At 51.8% G+C, this 18,236-nt stretch overlaps 2 protein-coding genes across 4 annotated transcripts in view; both read right to left on the bottom strand.

Moving 5' to 3' along the window:
* The window catches only part of LOC148659598 (lysophospholipase D GDPD1-like), a 32,667-nt gene extending 28,200 nt beyond the window's left edge, over window positions 1-4,467 (bottom strand). The window contains exon 1 of the mRNA XM_088637366.1: window positions 2,625-4,467. Coding sequence (XP_088493492.1) covers window positions 2,625-2,763 — 139 coding nt within the window. The 5' untranslated portion in view covers window positions 2,764-4,467. The remainder of the gene's footprint in view (window positions 1-2,624) is intronic.
* A 383-nt stretch (window positions 4,468-4,850) lies between these two features.
* The window catches only part of mapk3 (mitogen-activated protein kinase 3), a 29,036-nt gene continuing 15,650 nt past the window's right edge, over window positions 4,851-18,236 (bottom strand). The window contains exons 4-10 of one of the 3 annotated variants that reach the window (XR_015939729.1): window positions 16,553-16,669; window positions 14,599-14,713; window positions 13,786-13,917; window positions 13,145-13,254; window positions 11,100-11,229; window positions 6,883-8,268; window positions 4,851-6,839 (exon numbers count right to left, since the gene is read on the bottom strand). Coding sequence is in view for 2 of the 3 variants with exons in the window: in XM_088637346.1 (XP_088493472.1) it covers window positions 11,110-11,229; window positions 13,145-13,254; window positions 13,786-13,917; window positions 14,599-14,713; window positions 16,553-16,669 (594 nt within the window). In the remaining variant the exon portion in view is untranslated. Of the gene's footprint in view, window positions 8,269-10,937; window positions 10,981-11,099; window positions 11,230-13,144; window positions 13,255-13,785; window positions 13,918-14,598; window positions 14,714-16,552; window positions 16,670-18,236 lie in introns of those variants that run through there. The other 2 variants (XM_088637346.1, XM_088637347.1) reach the window with 2 other exon arrangements.

Here is an 18,236-nt window from a genome sequence, read left to right as displayed (position 1 = left end):
GTGTGCTGTAGAGGGCTGTGTGTCAGTGTGTCTCAGCAGTGACAGGTGTGTGTGTGTGTGTGCTGTAGAGGGCTGTGTGTCAGTGTGTCTCAGCAGTGACAGGTGTGTGTGTGTGTGTGCTGTAGAGGGCTGTGTGTCAGTGTGTCTCAGCAGTGACAGGTGTGTGTGTGTGTGTGCTGTAGAGGGCTGTGTGTCAGTGTGTCTCAGCAGTGACAGGTGTGTGTGTGTGTGTGTGCTGTAGAGGGCTGTGTGTCAGTGTGTCTCAGCAGTGAGGTGTGTGTGTGTGTGTGTGTGTGCTGTAGAGGGCTGTGTGTCAGTGTGTCTCAGCAGGGACAGGTGTGTGTGTGTGTGTGCTGTAGAGGGCTGTGTGTCAGTGTGTCTCAGCAGTGACAGGTGTGTGTGTGTGTGTGCTGTAGAAGGCTGTGTGTCAGTGTTTCTCAGCAGTGACAGGTGTGTGTGTGTGTGCTGTAGAGGGCTGTGTGTCAGTGTGTCTCAGCAGTGACAGGTGTGTGTGTGTGTGTGTGCTGTAGAGGGCTGTGTGTCAGTGTGTCTCAGCAGTGAGGTGTGTGTGTGTGTGTGTGCTGTAGAGGGCTGTGTGTCAGTGTGTCTCAGCAGTGACAGGTGTGTGTGTGTGTGTGCTGTAGAGGGCTGTGTGTCAGTGTGTCTCAGCAGTGAGGTGTGTGTGTGTGTGCTGTAGAGGGCTGTGTGTCAGTGTGTCTCAGCAGTGAGGTGTGTGTGTGTGTGTGCTGTAGAGGGCTGTGTGTCAGTGTGTCTCAGCAGTGACAGGTGTGTGTGTGTGTGCTGTAGAGGGCTGTGTGTCAGTGTGTCTCAGCAGTGACAGGTGTGTGTGTGTGTGCTGTAGAGGGCTGTGTGTCAGTGTGTCTCAGCAGTGACAGGTGTGTGTGTGTGTGTGCTGTAGAGGGCTGTGTGTCAGTGTGTCTCAGCAGTGACAGGTGTGTGTGTGTGTGCTGTAGAGGGCTGTGTGTCAGTGTGTCTCAGCAGTGACAGGTGTGTGTGTGTGTGCTGTAGAGGGCTGTGTGTCAGTGTGTCTCAGCAGTGACAGGTGTGTGTGTGTGCTGTAGAGGGCTGTGTGTCAGTGTGTCTCAGCAGTGACAGGTGTGTGTGTGTGCTGTAGAGGGCCGTGTGTCAGTGTGTCTCAGCAGTGACAGGTGTGTGTGTGTGTGCTGTAGAGGGCTGTGTGTCAGTGTGTCTCAGCAGTGACAGGTGTGTGTGTGTGTGTGCTGTAGAGGGCTGTGTGTCAGTGTGTCTCAGCAGTGACAGGTGTGTGTGTGTGTGTGTGTGCTGTAGAGGGCTGTGTGTCAGTGTGTCTCAGCAGTGACAGGTGTGTGTGTGTGTGTGTGCTGTAGAGGGCTGTGTGTCAGTGTGTCTCAGCAGTGAGGTGTGTGTGTGTGTGTGTGTGTGCTGTAGAGGGCTGTGTGTCAGTGTGTCTCAGCAGGGACAGGTGTGTGTGTGTGTGTGCTGTAGAGGGCTGTGTGTCAGTGTGTCTCAGCAGTGACAGGTGTGTGTGTGTGTGTGCTGTAGAAGGCTGTGTGTCAGTGTTTCTCAGCAGTGACAGGTGTGTGTGTGTGTGCTGTAGAGGGCTGTGTGTCAGTGTGTCTCAGCAGTGACAGGTGTGTGTGTGTGTGCTGTAGAGGGCTGTGTGTCAGTGTGTCTCAGCAGTGAGGTGTGTGTGTGTGTGTGTGCTGTAGAGGGCTGTGTGTCAGTGTGTCTCAGCAGTGACAGGTGTGTGTGTGTGTGTGCTGTAGAGGGCTGTGTGTCAGTGTGTCTCAGCAGTGAGGTGTGTGTGTGTGTGCTGTAGAGGGCTGTGTGTCAGTGTGTCTCAGCAGTGACAGGTGTGTGTGTGTGTGTGCTGTAGAGGGCTGTGTGTCAGTGTGTCTCAGCAGTGACAGGTGTGTGTGTGTGTGCTGTAGAGGGCTGTGTGTCAGTGTGTCTCAGCAGTGACAGGTGTGTGTGTGTGTGCTGTAGAGGGCTGTGTGTCAGTGTGTCTCAGCAGTGACAGGTGTGTGTGTGTGTGTGCTGTAGAGGGCTGTGTGTCAGTGTGTCTCAGCAGTGACAGGTGTGTGTGTGTGTGTGCTGTAGAAGGCTGTGTGTCAGTGTGTCTCAGCAGTGACAGGTGTGTGTGTGTGTGCTGTAGAGGGCTGTGTGTCAGTGTGTCTCAGCAGTGAGGTGTGTGTGTGCTGTAGGGGGCTGTGTGTCAGTGTGTCTGCAGTGAGAGGTGTGTGGTCAGTGTGTCAAGGGTCAGGGGTCAGGGGTCAGTCCCTCCTACCTCTGCGGTGAGAGATGTGGGTGCTGTAGAGGGTTGTGTGTCAGGGGTCAGGGGTCAGGGGTCAGTCCCTCCTACCTCCGCGGTGAGAGATGTGGGTGCTGTAGAGAGCTGTGTGTCAGTGGTCAGTGTGTCAGGGGTCAGGGGTCAGGGGTCAGTCCCTCCTACCTCCGCGGTGAGAGATGTGGGTGCTGTAGAGAGCTGTGTGTCAGGGGTCAGGGGTCAGGGGTCAGTCCCTCCTACCTCCGCGGTGAGAGATGTGGGTGCTGTAGAAGGCTGTGTGTCAGTGGTCAGTGTGTCAGGGGTCAGGGGTCAGGGGTCAGGGGTCAGTCCCTCCTACCTCCGCGGTGAGAGATGTGGGTGCTGTAGAAGGCTGTGGTCTTCCTCCTGTGCAGGTACTGGGGGTTCCTCAGCAGGAAGAGGGAGGTGAGGGTGTAGCCCCCTACAGCGGGCAGCAGGTAGTACAGGTAGCTGGACATGGTGAAACTGCTCTCGGCACGACGTCCTCCACAGTGCTGCTGATCGTTTCCTGGGCCCGGACACAGAGTGCGAGAGAGCTCTGTGTCTGTCTCACCCGTCTGCTGCGCTGGTTAACGACAGTATCTCCAGATCTCCACTCCCTCCTCTCTCACTGACTCTCCTTTCCTGTCTCTCTCTCTCCCTCTCCCTCCCTGTCTCTCCCTCTCTCCTCCCTGTTTCTCTTACTGCGCTGAGTTTCTCTCTAACTAACTCTCCCTGCCTGTCCCTCTCTCCTTCTCCCTCCCTCTCCCTGTCTCTCTCTCTCAGGAATGTGGAGTCAGTTAAAAGCAACACCTTTCCACAGTGAAAAACTGGTCTGACAGGTAGAACTGAACACTAAATTAAAGATTGTAATCACTCCTCTCTCTCTCTCTCTCTCTCTCTCAGTGCAGTGTTAATGTACTGGAGTGTCCAGTCAGTGTGTGTGTATTAACCCCTCTCTCTCTCAGTGCAGTGTTAATGTACTGGAGTGTCCAGTCAGTGTGTCTGTATTAACCCCTCTCTCTCTCAGTGCAGTGTTAATGTACTGGAGTGTCCAGTCAGTGTGTCTGTATGAACCCCTCTCTCTCTCAGTGCAGTGTTAATGTACTGGAGTGTCCAGTCAGTGTGTCTGTATGAACCCCTCTCTCTCTCAGTGCAGTGTTAATGTACTGGAGTGTCCAGTGTGTCTGTATTAACCCCTCTCTCTCAGTGCAGTGTTAATGTACTGGAGTGTCCAGTCAGTGTGTCTGTATTAACCCCTCTCTCTCTCAGTGCAGTGTTAATGTACTGGAGTGTCCAGTCAGTGTGTCTGTATGAACCCCTCTCTCTCTCAGTGCAGTGTTAATGTACTGGAGTGTCCAGTCAGTGTGTGTGTATGAACCCCTCTCTCTCTCAGTGCAGTGTTAATGTACTGGAGTGTCCAGTGTGTCTGTATTAACCCCTCTCTATGAGCAAAGCAGAGTTCGCTTCAAAGTGACACTGCCTGCTGTCCATCATGACTTGCCTGAGCCTGAGCCCTGTCTGTGGGTTTATATCTGCGCAGGCGGGTTCTTGTGACTCTGTGTGAGGGAAGGACATGTGACTGTGGCTTCATTCAGAATCAAAGCCACTAGTCAGCACCTACAGTGCTGATGTGTGCTCATCACCAGACCCACTGACCAGCAACCCTCCCTGAGAGCCTACAATACAGGACTGACTTTACAGTGACCTGCACTAGTCATTAACTGAGGTTATAATCAGACTCTCCAGGCTGGACTGGACTGACTGGACTGGGAGCTGGATGAGTTCTGAACTGGGATTATAATCAGACTCCACTGACACTGACAGAGCAGTCTGAGACTCTCCAGCTGGACTGGACTGACTGGACTGGGAGCTGGATGAGTTCTGAACTGGGATTATAATCAGACTCCACTGACACTGACAGAGCAGTCTGAGACTCTCCAGGCTGGACTGGACTGGGAGCTGGATTAGTTCTGAACTGGGATTATAATCAGTGTATAACTGTTACCACCAGAACCAGTTGAGTATGTTGATTTTGTCACATTGTCAGGTCTGTTTGAGAAACACGTGCTCAGTACACATTCTCTCACAAAGTAAAACAAACACATTGTCAGCACTGTGGTATTGTCCTGTGTTGTGAAAGAAAATTACATTTACTGGAAAAATGTTTGAAGACACTCTCAGTGCAGTGTTCATGTACTGGAGTGTCCAGTCAGTGTGTGTGTATTAACCCCTCTCTCTCTCAGTGCAGTGTTACTGTACTGGAGTGTCCAGTCAGTGTGTCTGTATGAACCCCTCTCTCTCAGTGCAGTGTTAATGTACTGGAGTGTCCAGTCAGTGTGTCTGTATGAACCCCTCTCTCTCTCAGTGCAGTGTTAATGTACTGGAGTGTCCAGTCAGTGTGTCTGTATTAACCCCTCTCTCAGTGCAGTGTTAATGTACTGGAGTGTCCAGTCAGTGTGTCTGTATTAACCCCTCTCGCTCTCAGTGTAGTGTTAATGTAGTACTTGTAGATTACAGTCTAACCCTGAACATAGTAGGAAACAACACAATTGACAAGCTAATGTTTGAAATTCACAATTACATGAGTTTATTTAATATACAGTATATATTTTATTTTGTATTACATACCCATATATAGACTTTTGTTAAACTTTTTTCTATTCAATTCTTTAACATTTTCCTTTAATATTTCAGTATTAATATTTTGGAATACATCCCCAAGAGGCAATTTTTACATCCTGGTGCACAAAACATAACAAAAAGTAAAATCCCAATGCAAAAAAGCAGCTAAATTCAAGTCCCTTTTTAATAAAAAATATGAATTTTCAGAACATTCCCAGCTACATAATGGAGAATACATTTTATTGAAAATTAATTTCCTTGCAGGTGTCACTAATGTCTCCCCTGAATCTGAAAAGGCATGTCTGCTGGGATCAGTGTGTGTGTTAAACTGAGTGTGAGACAGTGTCTCTGCTGGGATCAGTGTGTGTGTTAAACTGAGTGTGAGACAGTGTGTCTCTGCTGTGATCAGTGCTGTGTTAGAGTGAGGGTGAGACAGCATGTCTCTGCTTTGATCAGTGCTGTGTGTTAGAGTGAGGGTGAGACAGTGTCTCTGCTGTGATCAGTGTGTGTGTTAGAGTGAGGGTGAGACAGTGTCTCTGCTGTGATCAGTGTGTGTGTTAGAGTGAGGGTGAGACAGTGTCTCTGCTGGGATCAGTGTGTGTGTTAGAGGGCGAGACAGTGTCTCTGCTGTGATCAGTGTGTGTGTTACAGTGAGGGTGAGACAGTGTCTCTGCTGGGATCAGTGCTGTGTGTTACAGTGAGGGTGAGACAGTGTCTCTCTGCTGTGATCAGTGCTGTGTGTTACAGTGAGGGTGAGACAGTGTCTCTCTGCTGTGATCAGTGCTGTGTGTTACAGTGAGGGTGAGACAGTGTCTCTGCTGTGATCAGTGCTGTGTGTTACAGTGAGGGTGAGACAGTGTCTCTGCTGTGATCAGTGTGTGTGTTAGAGTGAGGGTGAGACAGTGTCTCTGCTGTGATTAGTGTGTGTGTTAGAGTGAGGGTGAGACAGTGTCTCTCTGCTGTGATCAGTGTGTGTGTTAGAGTGAGGGTGAGACAGTGTCTCTGCTGTGATCAGTGTGTGTGTTAGAGTGAGGGTGAGACAGTGTCTCTGCTGTGATCAGTGTGTGTGTTAAGAGTGAGGGTGAGACAGTGTCTCTGCTGTGATCAGTGTGTGTGTTAGAGTGAGGGTGAGACAGTGTCTCTGCTGTGATCAGTGTGTGTGTTAGAGTGAGGGTGAGACAGTGTGTCTGTGTAAGAGCTGTTACACTACAGACACACACAACACTGCGTGCGCTATATGGAACTGGGTTTGTCGAGCTCACTGGCCTATTCCAACAGCTGCTCACTGCACCTTGGGACTCACACCTCTGACGCCACCAGCAGGCAAGACAGTGGACAGTCTCCCCAGCAGGGCCCAGGGCCCCGCCGGTGTCCGCAGGCGGGACTGACCACAGGGAAGGCCAATTCTTCATCCGCGAGACCGAAATACAACCCCCCCACCCCAGAATCCCGCTGTCCAGCCCACACCAGTAAAACAAACTCACACCCAGCGACCCCCCCAGACAGACACCCGCAGTCACAGTAACGCTCGTAATATCAGGCTTCACCCACAGAGGAAAACACAAAAACAACAAGGCGGAATTCAGGAACCGGATCCCAACCGAAGCACTCGTATTTACAGAGGAACTGAGAGGGACAGGAGGAGGGGCGGGGAGGGGAGAGAGGGAAAATACGAGTCCTGATATCTCGATTTCTCTGTCCATCAGTACTGACCCCCTCTCCATCTCTCTCTCTCCAGGGTCTGTACTGACCCCAGTGTCTGTCTCTCTCTCTCTCTCCAGGGTCTGTACTGACAGCACGTCTCAGTCTGACCCCAGTGTCTGTCTCCATCTCTCTCTCTCCAGGGTCTGTACTGACCCCAGTGTCTGTCTCCATCTCTCTCTCTCCAGGGTCTGTACTGACAGCACGTCTCAGTCTGACCCCAGTGTCTCTCTCTCTCCAGGGTCTGTACTGACAGCACGTCTCAGTCTAACCCCAGTGTCTCTCTCTCTCCAGGGTCTGTACTGACAGCACGTCTCAGTCTGACCCCAGTGTCTCTCTGTGTGTCTCTAACTCTCTCTCAACTCAAGGTCCTTAAATGACCAATGAGTACAGTCAGTGTTACCAAAGCAAAACATACAATTAACATAAAACAAAAAATATCCAGACATTTACAGTAAAGACGCAATCATAAAATATTTACATATAGACACATGGGGCATTTCTGGGAGACAGACTCACTGTTCCTGTGACAGGAGATCACATACTGGGCTGCCAGATGCCAGTAGGATTGGGACCCGTTGTGATTCTGGCAGGTGTGGGAACTCTGGGATTAGATTTCTGAGTTTAGGGAAGAATGTTTCTCTAATCCCAGAGTATCTGTCACAGTGCAGTAGGAAGTGCACCTCTGTCTCTATTTCTCCCTGCTGGCAGTGGGAGCACAGCCTGTCCTCTCTGGGCAGCCAGGTCTGCCTGTGTCCAGTGTGTATTTCCAGGCTGTGTCTCTGAGCCTGTCCTCTCTGGACAGCCAGGTCTGCCTGTGTCCAGTGTGTGTGTCCAGGCTGTGTCTCTGAGCCTGTCCTCTCTGGACAGCCAGGACTGTCAGTGCCCAGGTCTGACAGTCCTGCTCCAGCAGTGCCAGGTTCTGCTGTTCTGGGTCCATACACCCAGAGAGAGGGGTTAATACACACACTGACTGGACACTCCAGTACATTAACACTGCACTGAGAGAGAGAGAGAGAGAGGGGTTAATACACACACACTGACTGGACACTCCAGTACATGAACACTGCACTGAGAGAGAGAGGGGTTCATACAGACACACTGACTGGACACTCCAGTACATTAACACTGCACTGAGAGAGAGAGAGGGGTTAATACAGACACACTGACTGGACACTCCAGTACATTAACACTGCACTGAGAGAGAGAGAGGGGTTAATACAGACACACTGACTGGACACTCCAGTACATTAACACTGCACTGAGAGAGAGAGGGGTTAATACACACACACTGACTGGACACTCCAGTACATTAACACTGCACTGAGAGAGAGAGAGGGGTTAATACAGACACACTGACTGGACACTCCAGTACATTAACACTGCACTGAGAGAGAGAGGGGTTCATACACACACACTGACAGAGAGAGGAGAGAGGGAGACAAGGTGGGGCAAAATTCAACTCCTTCCCTCCAAAATAAAAAAAAAACATTCTCTTTTGGATAAAAAATGACTAATAAAAATGACCAATGACTCTAAACCAACAGAAGCCCAGGCACAGAGACACTCCCCGACACGAGTAACAGACGAAGCCTTTTCAGTGTCCTGGAGTGCAGAGACAGGTGTCACACAGTCCTGCTGTTCCCTGAGGCTGGTACCTGTAACACACAAACACACACACCTGTAACACACACACAGTCCTGCTGTTCCCTGAGGCTGGTACCTGTAACACACAAGCACACACACCTGTAACACACACACAGTCCTGCTGTTCCCTGAGGCTGGTACCTGTAACACACAAACACACACACCTGTAACACACACACACAGTCCTGCTGTTCCCTGAGGCTGGTACCTGTAACACACAAACACACACACCTGTAACACACACACAGTCCTGCTGTTCCCTGAGGCTGGTAACTGTAACACACAAACACACACACCTGTAACACACACACAGTCCTGCTGTTCCCTGAGGCTGGTACCTGTAACACACAAACACACACACCTGTAACACACACACACAGTCCTGCTGGTCCCTGAGGCTGGTACCTGTAACACACAAACACACACACCTGTAACACACACACACAGTCCTGCTGTTCCCTGAGGCTGGTACCTGTAACACACAAACACACACACCTGTAACACACACACACAGTCCTGCTGTTCCCTGAGGCTGGTACCTGTAACACACAAACACACACACCTGTAACACACACACACAGTCCTGCTGTTCCCTGAGGCTGGTACCTGTAACACACAAACACACACACCTGTAACACACACACACAGTCCTGCTGTTCCCTGAGGCTGGTACCTGTAACACACAAACACACACACCTGTAACACACACACACAGTCCTGCTGTTCCCTGAGGCTGGTACCTGTAACACACAAACACACACACCTGTAACACACACACACAGTCCTGCTGTTCCCTGAGGCTGGTACCTGTAACACACAAACACACACACCTGTAACACACACACACAGTCCTGCTGTTCCCTGAGGCTGGTACCTGTAACACACAAACACACACACCTGTAACACACACACAGTCCTGCTGTTCCCTGAGGGTGGTACCTGTAACACACACACACAGTCCTGCTGTTCCCTGAGGGTGGTACCTGTAACACACAAACACACACACCTGTAACACACACACACAGTCCTGCTGTTCCCTGAGGCTGGTACCTGTAACACACAACACACACACCTGTAACACACAAACACACACACCTGTAACACACACACAGTCCTGCTGTTCCCTGAGGCTGGTACCTGTAACACACAAACACACACACCTGTAACACACACACACAGTCCTGCTGTTCCCTGAGGCTGGTACCTGTAACACACAAACACACACACCTGTAACACACACACACAGTCCTGCTGTTCCCTGAGGCTGGTACCTGTAACACACAAACACACACACCTGTAACACACACACACAGTCCTGCTGTTCCCTGAGGCTGGTACCTGTAACACACAAACACACACACCTGTAACACACACACACAGTCCTGCTGTTCCCTGAGGCTGGTACCTGTAACACACAAACACACACACCTGTAACACACACACAGTCCTGCTGTTCCCTGAGGCTGGTACCTGTAACACACAAACACACACACCTGTAACACACACACACAGTCCTGCTGTTCCCTGAGGCTGGTACCTGTAACACACAAACACACACACCTGTAACACACACACAGTCCTGCTGTTCCCTGAGGCTGGTACCTGTAACACACAAACACACACACCTGTAACACACACACAGTCCTGCTGTTCCCTGAGGCTGGTACCTGTAACACACAAACACACACCTGTAACACACACACAGTCCTGCTGTTCCCTGAGGCTGGTACCTGTAACACACAAACACACACACCTGTAACACACACACACAGTCCTGCTGTTCCCTGAGGCTGGTACCTGTAACACACAAACACACACCTGTAACACACACACACAGTCCTGCTGTTCCCTGAGGCTGGTACCTGTAACACACAAACACACACACCTGTAACACACACACACACAGTCCTGCTGTTCCCTGAGGCTGGTACCTGTAACACACAAACACACACACCTGTAACACACACACAGTCCTGCTGTTCCCTGAGGCTGGTACCTGTAACACACAAACACACACACCTGTAACACACACACACAGTCCTGCTGTTCCCTGAGGCTGGTACCTGTAACACACAAACACACACACCTGTAACACACACACAGTCCTGCTGTTCCCTGAGGCTGGTACCTGTAACACACAAACACACACACCTGTAACACACACACAGTCCTGCTGTTCCCTGAGGCTGGTACCTGTAACACACAAACACACACACCTGTAACACACACACAGTCCTGCTGTTCCCTGAGGCTGGTACCTGTAACACACAAACACACACACCTGTAACACACACACACAGTCCTGCTGTTCCCTGAGGGTGGTACCTGTAACACACAAACACACACACCTGTAACACACACACACAGTCCTGCTGTTCCCTGAGGCTGGTACCTGTAACACACAAACACACACACCTGTAACACACACACAGTCCTGCTGTTCCCTGAGGCTGGTACCTGTAACACACAAACACACACACCTGTAACACACACACACAGTCCTGCTGTTCCCTGAGGCTGGTACCTGTAACACACAAACACACACCTGTAACACACACACAGTCCTGCTGTTCCCTGAGGCTGGTACCTATAACACACAAACACACACAGTCCTGCTGTTCCCTGAGGCTGGTACCTGTAACACACAAACACACACACCTGTAACACACAAACACACACACCTGTAACACACACACAGTCCTGCTGTTCCCTGAGGCTGGTACCTGTAACACACACACACACACACACACACACACACACACACACACACACACACACCTGTAACACACACACGCACTCTCTCTCTCGGGCCCTCAGGAGCCCAGCCCAGCCCAGCCCGTACCTGCGGGCCCTCAGGAGCCCTGGTAGGTTGCCTGGAAACGAGCCGTCTCCTCAAAGATGAGCTCCTTCAGGCGCTCCTTGGGCAGATCATCCAGCTCCATGTTGAAGGTGAAGGGCTCCTCTGCAACAGGCTGAGACACAGAGAGAGAGAGGGGTTCATACACACACACTGACTGGACACTCCAGTACATTAACACTGCACTGAGAGAGAGAGGGGTTAATACACACACACTGACTGGACACTCCAGTACATGAACACTGCACTGAGAGAGAGAGAGGGGTTAATACACACACTGACTGGACACTCCAGTACATGAACACTGCACTGAGAGAGAGAGAGGGGTTAATACACACACTGACTGGACACTCCAGTACATTAACACTGCACTGAGAGAGAGAGAGGGGTTAATACACACACTGACTGGACACTCCAGTACATTAACACTGCACTGAGAGAGAGAGAGAGAGGGGTTCATACACACACACTGACTGGACACTCCAGTACATTAACACTGCACTGAGAGAGAGAGAGAGGGGTTCATACACACACACTGACTGGACACTCCAGTACATTAACACTGCACTGAGAGAGAGAGGGGTTAATACACACACACTGACTGGACACTCCAGTACATTAACACTGCACTGAGAGAGAGAGGGGTTCATACAGACACACTGACTGGACACTCCAGTACATTAACACTGCACTGAGAGAGAGAGGGGTTAATACAGACACACTGACTGGACACTCCAGTACATTAACACTGCACTGAGAGAGAGAGGGGTTAATACAGACACACTGACTGGACACTCCAGTACATTAACACTGCACTGAGAGAGAGAGAGGGGTTCATACAGACACACTGACTGGACACTCCAGTACATTAACACTGCACTGAGAGAGAGAGGGGTTAATACAGACACACTGACTGGACACTCCAGTACATTAACACTGCACTGAGAGAGAGAGGGGTTAATACACACACACTGACTGGACACTCCAGTACATTAACACTGCACTGAGAGAGAGAGGGGTTAATACACACACACTGACTGGACACTCCAGTACATTAACACTGCACTGAGAGAGAGAGGGGTTAATACAGACACACTGACTGGACACTCCAGTACATTAACACTGCACTGAGAGAGAGGGGTTAATACACACACACACTGACTGGACACTCCAGTACATTAACGCTGCACTGAGAGAGAGAGGGGTTAATACACACACACTGACTGGACACTCCAGTACATTAACACTGCACTGAGAGAGAGAGAGGGGTTAATACAGACACACTGACTGGACACTCCAGTACATTAACACTGCACTGAGAGAGAGAGAGGGGTTCATACAGAAACACTGACTGGACACTCCAGTACATTAACACTGCACAGAGAGGGAGAGGGGTTAATACACACACACTGACTGAACACTCCAGTACATTAACACTGCACTGAGAGAGAGGGGTTAATACACACACACTGACTGGACACTCCAGTACATTAACACTGCACTGAGAGAGAGAGGGGTTAATACAGACACACTGACTGGACACTCCAGTACATTAACACTGCACTGAGAGAGAGAGAGGGGTTAATACACACACACTGACTGGACACTCCAGTACATTAACACTGCACTGAGAGAGAGGGGTTAATACACACACACTGACTGGACACTCCAGTACATTAACACTGCACTGAGAGAGAGAGGGGTTAATACAGACACACTGACTGGACACTCCAGTACATTAACACTGCACTGAGAGAGAGAGAGGGGTTAATACACACACACTGACTGGACACTCCAGTACATTAACACTGCACTGAGAGAGAGAGAGAGGGGTTAATACACACACACTGACTGGACACTCCAGTACATTAACACTGCACTGAGAGAGAGAGGGGTTAATACAGACACACTGACTGGACACTCCAGTACATTAACACTGCACTGAGAGAGAGAGAGGGGTTAATACAGACACTGACTGGACAGTCCAGTACATTAACACTGCACTGAGAGAGAGAGGGGTTCGTACTGACCTCATCTGTGGGGTCATAGTACTGCTCCAGGTATGGGTGAGCAAGGGCATCTTCTACTGTGATCCTCTTTATGGGGTTAAAGGTCAACATCCGGTCCAAGAGATCTAGAGCTGCACAGAGAGAGACAGGTATCACACAGAGAGAGACAGACAGGCAGAGACAGGAAGTGCACAGAGCCCTGCAGCAGAGACAGGTATCACACAGAGAGAGACAGACAGGCAGAGACAGGAAGTGCACAGAGCCCTGCAGCAGAGACAGGTATCACACAGAGAGAGACAGACAGGCAGAGACAGGAAGTTTTGGGGGGACAGTGTGAGAGAGACGGGGGAGTTCTGGGGGAACAGTGTGAGAGAGACAGGGGGGGGTTTGGGGGGACAGTGTGAGAGAGACAGGGGGGGGTTTGGGGGGACAGTGTGAGAGAGACAAGGGGGGTTTTGGGGGAACAGTGTGACAGAGACAAGAGGGGTTTTGGGGGGACAGTGTGACAGAGACAAGGGGGGTTTTGGGGGGACAGTGTGACAGAGATGGGAGTTTTGGGGGGACAGTGTGAGAGAGACGGGGAGTTTTGGGGGGACGGTGTGACAGAGACAAGGGGGGTTTTGGGGGACACTCTGACGGAGACGGGGGGTACTGGGAGTCACCCTTGCTGTCTGCCTTAGGGAACAGCTTGGTCCAGGGGATCTTGGGCTTCTGGGGGAGACTCTGCAGGTAGTTCCTGGCCTTCATGTTGATGATGCAGTTCAGGTCGTCCTGAGAGGGGGACCCCAAGATTCCTGCGGGTACAGGGAGGTTCATGTCAGTCAGGAGGAGCTCTGTGTGTGATAAAACATCAGTGCCTCCTCTCTCTCTCCTGTTCTATCAGTCAGGAGGAGCTCTGTGTGTGTTAATAACATCAGTGCCTCCTCTCTCTCTCTCTCTCCTGTTCTATCAGTCAGGAGGAGCTCTGTGTGTGATAAAACATCAGTGCCTCCTCTCTCTCTCTCTCTCCTGTTCTATCAGTCAGGAGGAGCTCTGTGTGTGATAAAACATCAGTGCCTCCTCTCTCTCTCTCTCCTGTTCTATCAGTCAGGAGGAGCTCTGTGTGTGATAATAACATCAGTGCCTCCTCTCTCTCTCTCCTGTTCTATCAGTCAGGAGGAGCTCTGTGTGTGATAATAACATCAGTGCCTCCTCTCTCTCTCTCTCCTGTTCTATCAGTCAGGAGGAGCTCTGTGTGTGATAAAACATCAGTGCCTCCTCTCTCTCTCTCTCTCCTGTTCTATCAGTCAGGAGGAGCTCTGTTTGTGATAAAACATCAGTGCCTCCTCTCTCTCTCTCTCTCTCCTGTTCTATCAGTCAGGAGGAGCTCTGTGTGTGTTAATAACATCAGTGCCTCCTCTCTCTCTCTCTCTCCTGTTCTATCAGTCAGGAGGAGCTCTGTGTGTGATAAAACATCAGTGCCTCCTCTCTCTTACCCAGAATGTGGTTCAGCTGGTCGAGGTAGTGTTTCCCAGGAAAGATGGGTCTGTTGGACAACATCTCCGCCAGGATACACCCCACCGACCAGATATCGATAGACTTGGTATAGCCCTGCAGATACACAATACAACACACTGTCACACACACACAGTCCCATCTGCGTGCTGGTGACTATCTCACAGACACACTGTCCCACACACACGCAGACACTCTGTCACACACACACGGAGACACACTGTCTCTCACACACACACGCACGCAGACACACTGGTCACACACACGCAGACACACTGTCTCACACACACACACGCACGCAGACACACTGTCTCAAACACACACACACACGCAGACACACTGGTCACACGCACGCAGACACACTGTCTCACACACACACACGCACGCAGACACACTGGTCACACGCACGCAGACACACTGTCTCAAACACACACACGCGCACGCAGACGCACTGTCTCTCACACACACACGCACGCAGACACTGTCTCTCACACACACACGCACGCAGACACACGGGTCACACGCACGCAGACACACTGTCTCTCACACACGCAGGCACACTGTCTCTCACACACGCAGGCACGCAGACACCCTGTCTCTCACACACACACGCACGCAGACACACTGTCTCTCACACACACACGCACGCAGACACACTGTCCCTCACACGCACGCACGCAGAAACACTGTCTCTCACACACACACGCACGCAGAAACACTGTCTCTCACACACACACGCAGAAACACTGTCTCTCACACACACACGCACGCAGACACACTGTCCCTCACACGCACGCACGCAGAAACACTGTCTCTCACACGCACGCACGCAGAAACACTGTCTCTCACACACACACACGCACGCAGAAACACTGTCTCTCACACACACACGCAGAAACACTGTCTCTCACACACACACGCACGCAGACACACTGTCCCTCACACGCACGCACGCAGAAACACTGTCTCTCACACACACACGCACGCAGAAACACTGTCTCTCACACACACACGCAGAAACACTGTCTCTCACACACACACGCAGAAACACTGTCTCTCACACACACACGCAGAAACACTGTCTCTCACACACACACACGCACGCAGAAACACTGTCTCTCACACACACACGCAGAAACACTGTCTCTCACACACACACGCAGAAACACTGTCTCTCACACACACACGCAGACACCCTGTCTCTCACACACACACGCACGCAGACACCCTGTCTCTCACACACGCACGCAGACACCCTGTCTCTCACACACACACACGCACGCAGACACACTGTCTCTCACACACACACACGCACGCAGACACACTGTCTCTCACACACACACGCACGCAGACACCCTGTCTCTCTCACACACACACGCAGACACCCTGTCTCTCTCACACACACACGCAGACACCCTGTCTCTCTCACACACACACGCAGACACCCTGTCTCTCACACACACACGCACGCAGACACCCTGTCTCTCTCACACACACACGCAGACACCCTGTCTCTCTCACACACACACGCACGCAGACACCCTGGTCACACGCACGCAGACACACTGGTCACACGCACGCAGACACACTGTCTCTCACACACACGCACGCACGCAGAAACACTGTCTCTCACACACACACGCAGAAACACTGTCTCTCACACACACACGCACGCAGACACCCTGTCTCTCTCACACACACACGCAGACACCCTGTCTCTCTCACACACACACGCAGACACCCTGTCTCTCACACACACACGCACGCAGACACCCTGGTCACACGCACGCAGACACCCTGTCTCTCACACACACACGCACGCAGACACCCTGGTCACACGCACGCAGACACCCTGTCTCTCACACACACACGCACGCAGACACCCTGTCTCTCACACACACACGCACGCAGACACCCTGTCTCTCACACACTGACCTTGGAGTTCAGCATGATCTCAGGAGCCCGGTACCAGCGGGTCGCCACGTACTCGGTCAGGAAGCCCGTGTGGTCGTGCTCGGGGTCGGCGATCCGGGCCAGTCCGAAATCACAGATCTGAGAACCCAGACAGGCAGGACCGGTCAGCACGCCTCAGGACCGACCCCACACCCCCCGAACCAGACCGCAGACCGACCCCACGCCCCCCGAACCACACTACAGACCCCACACCCCCCGAACCAGACCGCAGACCGACCCCACGCCCCCCGAACCACACTGCAGACCGACCCCACGCCCCCCGGACCACACTGCAGACCGACCCCACGCCCCCCGGACCACACTGCAGACCCCACACCCCCCGAACCAGACCGCAGACCGACCCCACGCCCCCCGAACCACACTGCAGACCCCACACCCCCCGAACCACACCACAGACCCCACACCCCCCGAACCAGACCGCAGACCGACCCCACGCCCCCCGAACCACACTGCAGACCCCACACCCCCCGAACCACACCACAGACCCCACACCCCCCGAACCAGACCGCAGACCCCACACCCCCCGAACCAGACCGCAGACCGACCCCACGCCCCCCGGTACAGTCAGTGTGCAGTGTGGACTATATACACTGTGTGTTATATAGTGCAGTACACAGGGGTACAGGCTGGCCCTGAGCTCACAGTGGTGTTGATGACACACTGGTACAGTCTCTGTGCTTGACCAGACTATATAGTGTGTGCACACTGTACACTGTGTGTTATATAGTGCAGTACACAGGGGTACAGGCTGGCCCTGAGCTCACAGTGGTGTTGATGAGACACTGGTACAGTCTCTGTGCTTGACCAGACTATATAGTGTGTGCACACTGTACACTGTGTGTTATATAGTGCAGTACACAGGGGTACAGGCTGGCCCTGAGCTCACAGTGGTGTTGATGACACACTGGTACAGTCTCTGTGCTTGACCAGACTATATAGTGTGTGCACACTGTACACTGTGTGTTATATAGTGCAGTACACAGGGGTACAGGCTGGCCCTGAGCTCACAGTGGTGTTGATGAGACACTGGTACAGTCTCTGTGCTTGACCAGACTATATAGTGTGTGCACACTGTACACTGTGTGTTATATAGTGCAGTACACAGGGGTACAGGCTGGCCCTGAGCTCACAGTGGTGTTGATGAGACACTGGTACAGTCTCTGTGCTTGACCAGACTATATAGTGTGTGCACACTGTACACTGTGTGTTATATAGTGCAGTACACAGGGGCGCAGGCTGGCCCTGAGCTCACAGTGGTGTTGATGACACACTGGTACAGTCTCTGTGCTTGACCAGACTATATAGTGTGTGCACACTGTACACTGTGTGTTATATAGTGCAGTACACAGGGGTACAGGCTGGCCCTGAGCTCACAGTGGTGTTGATGAGACACTGGTACAGTCTCTGTGCTTGACCAGACTATATAGTGTGTGCACACTGTACACTGTGTGTTATATAGTGCAGTACACAGGGGTACAGGCTGGCCCTGAGCTCACAGTGGTGTTGATGACACACTGGTACAGTCTCTGTGCTTGACCAGACTATATAGTGTGTGCACACTGTACACTGTGTGTTATATAGTGCAGTACACAGGGGTACAGGCTGGCCCTGAGCTCACAGTGGTGTTGATGACACACTGGTACAG

This window comes from Lepisosteus platostomus, chromosome 6, assembly GCF_059453375.1.
Source record: "Lepisosteus platostomus isolate fLepPlt1 chromosome 6, fLepPlt1.hap1, whole genome shotgun sequence".
In the NCBI taxonomy this organism is placed as follows: Eukaryota; Metazoa; Chordata; class Actinopteri; order Semionotiformes; family Lepisosteidae; genus Lepisosteus; species Lepisosteus platostomus.
This window is presented reverse-complemented; position numbering and strand designations above follow the sequence as displayed.